General features: G+C 39.0%; 2 protein-coding genes across 2 annotated transcripts; both read left to right on the plus strand.

Annotated features, from left to right (window-relative positions):
• The first annotated feature begins 804 nt into the window (after positions 1-804).
• Positions 805-7154, plus strand: LOC118479258 (threonine synthase 1, chloroplastic-like). Its single transcript, XM_022140741.2, has 2 exons — positions 805-1421; positions 6083-7154. Exons 1-2 carry the CDS (start codon positions 902-904, stop codon positions 7036-7038), a joined length of 1476 nt encoding a protein of 491 aa, XP_021996433.1. The 5' UTR covers positions 805-901; the 3' UTR covers positions 7039-7154.
• Positions 1690-5322, plus strand: LOC110893661 (serine/arginine-rich-splicing factor SR34). The gene is given in 12 exon segments (XM_035980704.1): positions 1690-1908; positions 2046-2086; positions 2244-2297; positions 3183-3248; positions 3340-3414; positions 3510-3610; positions 3612-3631; positions 3716-3783; positions 3857-3914; positions 4006-4055; positions 4163-4219; positions 4312-5322. Coding segments are annotated over 11 exon segments (639 nt in total). The 5' UTR covers positions 1690-1908; positions 2046-2077; the 3' UTR covers positions 4393-5322.
• Positions 7155-8124: the final 970 nt, after the last annotated feature.

Here is an 8124-nt window from a genome sequence, read left to right on the forward strand (position 1 = left end):
GGCCCATAAAAATGTCATAGTGAGCCCAAGTGTTTTAATCAGAGGGTGAAGTGCACTCTTGTCATATCTGTAGTTTTTTATTTATCTTATATATACAAAGTTTGACGAACTGTGTCAAATAGCTGTCTGACACTCTCTCACTGGTCCAGGTATATATTATAATTTTACCTTATTTCAAATTTACGAATTAGCCTTCTGTTCAGAGTTATGATTTTGTCCCTGGTTAAAAATCAGGGTATTGTCATCGCTTTTGCTTTTTCCAAAGTATAATTTTACCTTATCCAAAATTACAATTTTGCCCCCAGTTAAAAATTACGAATTTGGCCCTGTTCAAAGTTACGATTCTGCCCCTGGTACAGTATTGTAATTGCTTTCGCTTTTGACATTACGATTTTACCCCAGCCAAATATTACAATTTTGCCCATAGCTCAAAACTTCAGTATTGCCATCATTTTAGTTTTTTAGCAAAACTAGAGAAGTGTTTTGTTTTATTTGGTTGACTCGATCTAATTTTTTTTCGTATCAAGTAGCTACTTAACACTCGTTCATTAATGCTGACAAATTACAGTTTTACCATGTGCTCAAAATTACATTCTTGCTATCATTATATTTTTTTTTTCTGTGAAAACTATGATAGTGTTTTTATAATTGGTTGAAAAAAATTTCGCCTACCGCCCGCCACCGGCCGGGGCGCATCAACTAGTTAAGGAATACAAATGAGAATATATCTAGCACAGTCAGAATATACGAGCCAGCCAGAATAAATTCAAAGAAATGCATCTTAAGCTCTTTAACTCCTTATGTCACACGTGTATTATTACATATCTAAATTCAGATAACATATCTGACTCTACAACACCACCACCCACTTTTTCATCCTCTCCTCTTTCACACGTCAAACATGGCTTACACTTACTCTCCGACCACCACCTTCTTCCCAAAACACCACCTCCGTTCCACCACCATCAACTGCACCTCCTCACCACCACCCACCACCGTCACCACCACCACCAACCGCCAACCAATACCTCCTCTCCTCCCATTCTCCGCCAAATACGTCCCCTTTAACTCCATCACCGACGAATCCTACTCACTTGACGAAATCATCTACCGGAGTAGCTCCGGCGGCCTGTTGGATGTTCAACATGACATGAATGCTTTGAAACAGTTTGATGGTAAGTATTGGCGCACGTTGTTTGACTCACGTGTCGGTCGGACCACGTGGCCGTATGGTTCCGGTGTATGGTCGAAAAAAGAGTGGGTGTTGCCGGAAATTGATAACGATGATATTATAAGCTGCTTTGAAGGTAACTCGAACCTGTTTTGGGCTGAACGCTATGGAAAAGAGAATCTCAATGGAATGAATGATTTGTGGGTGAAACACTGTGGTATAAGCCACACCGGCAGCTTCAAGGATTTAGGTATTTTATTTATTTATTTTATAACAAGTTGTAAATCTATAATACTATAAAAAGGAGAAGTGATGTACAAAAATGTAATCTATAATACTATAAAAAGGAGAAGTGATGTACAAAAATGTAATTTTGCCATATGTACAAGTTTTGAACCAGTATGTACAAATAAATCCAAGCAGGTAGAATAGGAAATGAAACAATTTTTTAAGACGCTCAAAGGGCAATATAGTAATTTTACCCATGAAATATAATTGCATCTTTCATTGTCATTGTCTGTTCGAGTATACAACCGGTCGCCTCCCTCATCATAAATGGAGAATTTGGATGGTCTTCTCCTTCACTATACTCCTATCTGATTGGTATAAATGCATCAAATCCATTTAGTGAGGTCGTTTCTTGTTTGATTTCGATTCGTGTTGATGGAAAGAATCGGTGTGAGCGACTGATCACTCATCTAGGGTTAGGGTTACGACTTCGTCTTCTTCGTTTCAGGGTAACTCAATTGGATCTGTACATAGAAATAAAGTGTAGTTCGCCTTCTTCGTCTTTTGAATTATTGTTGTCATATCTTTTTATTTATTTATTTATTTTTAATAGTTAGTTGATTGGATTTTGTTTGCTGATGTGCAGGTGTTAATATTCTAAGTGGTGAAGAAGTTGCTATGAAGCTGGTATGGCCTTCTTTTCTTTTTGCTGATTTTGAAGCTTCTGATTGTTTATTTAAGTTATTGATAGACTGATCACACCACATTTTTTTTTGCAAATAAACCATTACTATTATGAAAAATCCAAAAAAGCTTGACACTTTATTTGGAAATATGAATATAGAACACAACTCTGTTCAGGTTATTATGGAACAAAGGTCTTCAGGATATTGTTCAGGTATGCATCACCGATTCACTTTTGCTTAGAAGTGGCATTGCCATATTGCTGTGCCGGGTTGAATTCACCCAGAAACGCTTTTTGCCCATTTTTTGTATATAAACTATATTATACTTGCAAAAGCAAAATTATTACAATAAATCAATAATAATCAGGATCGTCGAATAAAACCATTTGATTTGTTTGGCCCTTTTGACCCGTTTCATTTTGTAGCTAAATGTTTTGATATGACCTGTTTTAAGAAGAAATTCGGGGCCTGTTGAAAAGTGGAGAGAAATTTGATGCTTCAATTACTCATTGCTCATCGTAGCCAAAACCGTGCTTAACAGAGCTGGCTAATTCATGTACCAGTAAGAAAAACCAATGATCACATGTGATGGGCATTTTTGTCTGTCATAAAACTTTGACCTTTTTTATGGTTTTTACCCTATGTTGTTGGGCTAAGCCAAAAAGTTTGCTTTTTTCTTTGATTGTACAGTATTATATGTTGGATGTGCATCTAAGGTGAATGAGGCCAGGCATCGATTGGATAAGTAGCTTGGAAGAAAACCATCGCCGTTGATTTTTTATTTTACTCGGACCACCCGCCACAACGCGCGGACATTCCCACTAGAAAAAATTTAGTGTATTTATATTATAGTTCTTGGGATATCATTCTTGGTGATGAAAAACTATATTAGACTCTTGTTTTTTAGTAGGAAAGAATCTTTGTTCACCAGTACATTAAAAATTGTGGGGACCCCTTATTCTTTTTTACTTAAGTAAGAGATTTGTGGATGGATCAAAGGGTAACACAAAGTCACCAAGGAATGCCAAAGTATTCATGTTTGACATCGAAGATGTGGAAGTTTTGTTTTATGTATATAGCTTTTTTGAATTTTGTAGTATGGTCCAATCGCTCGCATTGATCTGAAAGTCCCACCAAGACCCCCTGGTTATGCTTTTGTTGAGGTGATCTTCGTCTTTTTTAGTGTTGACAGTTAACACTGCTAATCCCCTTGTGTTTCTTCTTTCTGATTTCACATTTTGTCTTTTTCTATAGTTTGAAGAGGCTCGTGATGCTGAGGATGCTATCCGGGGCCGTGATGGCTATGATTTTGATGGGGATAAATTAAGGGTAGGTCATACATACAAGGGCCATATAATTTATAAGTTGTTAGGTTGGTAATGTTACCGACGGTTCACAAAACAATGCTTTTATTGTATCAATAGGTGGAACTTGCTCATGGTGGCCGTGGTAACTCATCTTCTACTGACCGTCATGGTACTTATGGTGGTGGAGGTGGTGGTGGTCGGGGTGCTTATGGAGTTTCTAAAAAGATCCGATTACCGAGGTGCGAGTTTCAGCTTGAAAGTTTCTGTTTTGTCATGCGTATTTTGAAATACGTTGTTCTCAAGTGTGTATATTTGTAATGCAGTTTTGGTCACTGGGTTACCCTCTTCTGCTTCATAGCAAGACCTTAAAGGTCAGTATGGACTTTATATTGTACACTTGCACTGTTCAAGTATGTGTATATATGTATTTATAATCTAATTTTGTCTCACTTTATGTTTTTCAGGATCACATGCGTCGAGCTGGAGATGTTTGTTTTTCGCAAGTTTTCAAGGTAGGCGGCGGTAAGCTTTAATCAGCTTAAGAGCTCTTGAATAACCCTGATTATTGAACTTTATGTAGATATTTGATGTGGTGATGTTGATTATATTTCAGGTACCACAGGGATTGTGGACTATACAAACTATGACAACATGAAATATGCTGTAATTTTTTTTTTAAATTGTCCGCGTTGTGTTGTCATTTCTTTTAAGTTATAACGAAAAGATGTGGCCATCTATGGTTATGTAATGCTCACCATTTTTGCTCACAGATACGGAAATTAGATGACTCCGAGTTCCGGAATGCATTCTCTCGTGGATTTATACGCGTATGTCATAAATTAATATGATGATGGTTATTTGTGTTTTGAACACTGTTTTTCCGGGTGTGTTTTACTCTTCACTTAAAAACTACCTACAGGTGAAGGAGTATGATTCAAGTCGCTCTAGGAACCGCAATCGTAGCCGTAGCTATAGCCGTAGTCGCAGGTTCTTGGAATGAGGCCGCGTGATGGTCGTAGGTTTGTACAAGCTTCTTGCAGTTCCTGTTGACCCGGATGAGTTACAGAAAGACGGGTCAACAGGAACTGCAAGAAAAGCGCTTAACTTCAGAGATTCGGAATAAGCTAGCAACAATAAAAACGGGACCCACGATCGAAACCTAGAGAGTGCGGTGTGGATGATAAAGAGATCTTGTTATTAAAAGAGGCCTTGGCTAAATTAGAAGACGAAAAAGAAGCAGGATTAAAGCAGTACATCGAGAGTTTGGATAAATTAGCGAAACCCGAGAACGAGATTTTAAAATCGCAAGAAGAATCTAGCAAACTCGCCGATCGTGCGAGTAAAGCCGAGGTTGAATCGCGGGAATTGAAAGACGTGTTGCAAAAGTTAGAAGCAGCAAAAGAGGAAAGTCCTGAGCATTATCGTCAGGCGCAAAAGAAAATCGAGGAAATTAACGAGCAAAATTTGAAGGAAGAAATCGATATACAGAAAACGGAACGGGATGCGGCGTATGATCAGTATAAACAATCGTTGAATTCGATATCGGATTTGGAAAATAAGTTACAAGAAGCAGAGACGGAAATCGAAACGTTAAAGCTAGCGATTGCGATTTAACCGAAGAGAAAGACGCGCAAACGGTTTTATACCAGAAATGCATGGAGCCCATTGCGAGTCTGGAACTTCGACTTGTATGTGCACAAGAAGAAACAGAAAGGCTGAAAACCGAAATCGATAACGGAGTTTTACGTTTAAAGGAAAAAATGGTAGACGAACAATCAATAAGAAACTTGTATAAAAGATAAATTGACTAAGACAACACATTACAAAAGTTGTAATATGGTAGAGATGCCAAAGTTATTTGTTTGCATAGGCGGATAATGAGAACTGCACCTAATATTTTATAATTTTTATTGTTTTAAGGTTTGAATTATATTCTCGTCCCGTATTATCGACTCCGCAGCAACGCGCAGGTTTCCCACTAGTGTAAAATAGTATATATTCATTACTAACAACCAAGTGAAACCACCCAATTTTAAAAATCTAAGAGAATCCACTATAGGACGTTATTTTTTTGTTTTCAACCTCAAAAACGTCATAATCATCGGGTTTTATTACTCTAGAACTCGTTTTTGCCACTTATTTTTGGGCTGTTGTTTTTGACCAAAAACAAGAAAAAACGGTTCATGTTGATTGTCAGTGTACTTTTTATTATTAAATGTGTATATTTACACACCAAGTGTGTAGATAAAGTGTTTTTTGTCCTTATGTGCATACCCTGCAGTGTCAAACTATGGTCAAAACGCGGCATTTTGGTCTGGTTAACCAGACAAAGACTGACGGGTCTGTTGACCGGACCAAAACGCCGAGCTTTGGCCGCGTTTTGGTCCTGTCAACCAGACCGGGTGTCAGTCTTTTGTCTGGTTGACAAGACCAAGACGCAGCCAAAGCTCGGCGTTTTGGTCCGGTCAACAAACCCCTCAGAAACCCGTCAGTCTTTGTTAGGTTAACCGGACCAAAACGCCGCGTTTTGGCCACAGTTCGACACTGCAGGGTGTGCATACAAGGACAAAAAACATCCTTTAAGGTGTGTAGATAGGCAAATGAGTGTGCCAATAGGTACACCCAAAAGAAAAAACAAGGTAACATAATGATTTTGTATATTAAAAAAACTAATATTATACTCTCAACAGGTATGACGGTTTTAGTCAGCCAAGTCAACCGTCTCCGTAAAATGAACAAACCGTTAGTCGGAGTAGGTTGCGCTTCCACCGGTGACACATCAGCAGCTCTCTCCGCCTACTGCGCCGCCGCAGGAATCCCTTCAATAGTGTTTTTACCCGCAAACAAGATCTCAATGGCGCAACTAGTTCAACCAATAGCTAACGGAGCTTTTGTATTAAGCATGGATACCGATTTCGACGGATGCATGAAGCTAATTCGAGAAATCACGTCGGAATTACCAATTTATTTAGCGAATTCACTAAACAGTTTGAGGTTAGAAGGCCAGAAAACCGCTGCGATCGAGATATTGCAGCAGTTCGATTGGGAGGTACCGGATTGGGTGATAATTCCAGGTGGAAATTTAGGTAACATTTATGCGTTTTACAAAGGTTTTAAAATGTGCGAAGAGTTAGGGTTAGTCGATCGAATTCCTCGCCTCGTTTGCGCTCAAGCTGCAAACGCGAATCCGCTTTACTTAAATTACAAATCTGGTTGGAAGAATTTTACGCCCGTGAAAGCGACCACTACATTCGCTTCGGCTATTCAAATAGGAGACCCAGTGTCAATAGACCGAGCTGTTTACGCCTTGAAAAACTCGGATGGAATAGTTGAGGAAGCAACTGAGGAGGAGTTGATGGATGAGATGGCGGCTGCGGATGCTACGGGGATGTTTGTGTGTCCGCACACGGGTGTGGCGCTTGTGGCGCTGCGGAAGCTACGGGAGAGAGGGGTGATTGGGAGAAGTGATCGGACGGTGGTGGTGAGTACGGCGCATGGGTTGAAGTTTAGTCAGGCTAAGATCGATTATCATTCGAAGGCGATTGAAGGGATGGGGTGCAAGTTTGCGAATCCGCCAGTGGAGGTGAAGGCGGAGTACGGTGCTGTTATGGATGTGCTTACCAAGTATCTTAGTAACGTTTCTTAGTGGTCAATGTGATTCAATTCAGTGTTGTTAAAGTTGTGATCATGGTATGTGTAAAAAATAAAATAAAATAATTCGTTTCTTCGAAAATAAATAGCTTCGGCACAAAATAAGATTAAGAATGGTAAATTTTATTAATTTTAGAGAGACATCATGTTACGATATACAATTTCATTTATAGCTAGAAACAAACTGGATGTTGTAATCTAACAACCTGTCTATGCATCCATTTTAGGCAATATAATAAACAAGGCGTTTGCATGTGTATGGGCCATCATCATCCGAACATTTTGTGTTCGAAATTTTAGACGACCACAAAAAAAATGTCCAAATGGACGTGTCCTCCAAATTGCCATCTAAGCATCCGAATTTGCAACAAACTGTATGAAACGACCCATCGGAGGTGCTCTTAAGTAACTTAGATGGTTTGAGACTTTGTGGCCTAATGGTAGGAGGTTTGAATTCTTTTGTGGAAACTCAAGTTCGATCCTTACTCGTGTCACTTTTATTGGATTAAGGCAATGAAGGATTTGAGCTAGGCCTTATGCGAGGTTGTTAGTTCAAATCCCGAGCCCACCCGAGTTTTTGTCGCACCGTGTGTTACGCCAGGGGTTTCTGCTCTTGTGCTGGCACAAGGACTGTCGAGTGGCAGCCGGCGTTATGGTTTCTCGAAGAAACACCCAAACCAAACTCTAAAGCCAGCGTGGGCCTGGTTAAGATAACATAATCCGACCAAAGTAGGATAGCGGGGCTCTCCAAATTGAAGAGTACGATGGCCAGATACAAACAGAAAATCGTTGTTCCAAGAAGAAAAAGTCCGGTTTATTTGATTTTGATTTGTCGTTCTCCAAATTATCCTTGGTCAAAACTTGTCAAATCAAACCACAAAAATCCCTAAAAAGTTATATTTTTTTTTATTTTTGGAATAAAAAGGCTAATATATCTACATATCGTGTTTTTGTCCACTAATGGATACTTGACTTCTAGGGTATAGAAATTTAAGTTGTTATTTTGGAATAAAAGGGAGATATGTCGACAATTAAATGTTTTTGTCCATTAATGGATACTTGACAGAGGGTATTAAACTTT

Source organism: Helianthus annuus, chromosome 12 (assembly GCF_002127325.2).
Source record: "Helianthus annuus cultivar XRQ/B chromosome 12, HanXRQr2.0-SUNRISE, whole genome shotgun sequence".
Taxonomy (NCBI): Eukaryota; Viridiplantae; Streptophyta; class Magnoliopsida; order Asterales; family Asteraceae; genus Helianthus; species Helianthus annuus.

What these genes read in the sequence shown, in the direction of transcription:
- LOC118479258 (XM_022140741.2), top strand. Translation starts at nt 902, where the DNA reads ATGGCTTACACTTACTCTCCGACCACCACCTTCTTCCCAAAACACCAC. An exon ending in CGGCAGCTTCAAGGATTTAG is followed by an intron (nt 1,422 to 6,082) that starts GTATTTTATTTA and finishes TACTCTCAACAG; the next exon opens with GTATGACGGTTTTAGTCAGC.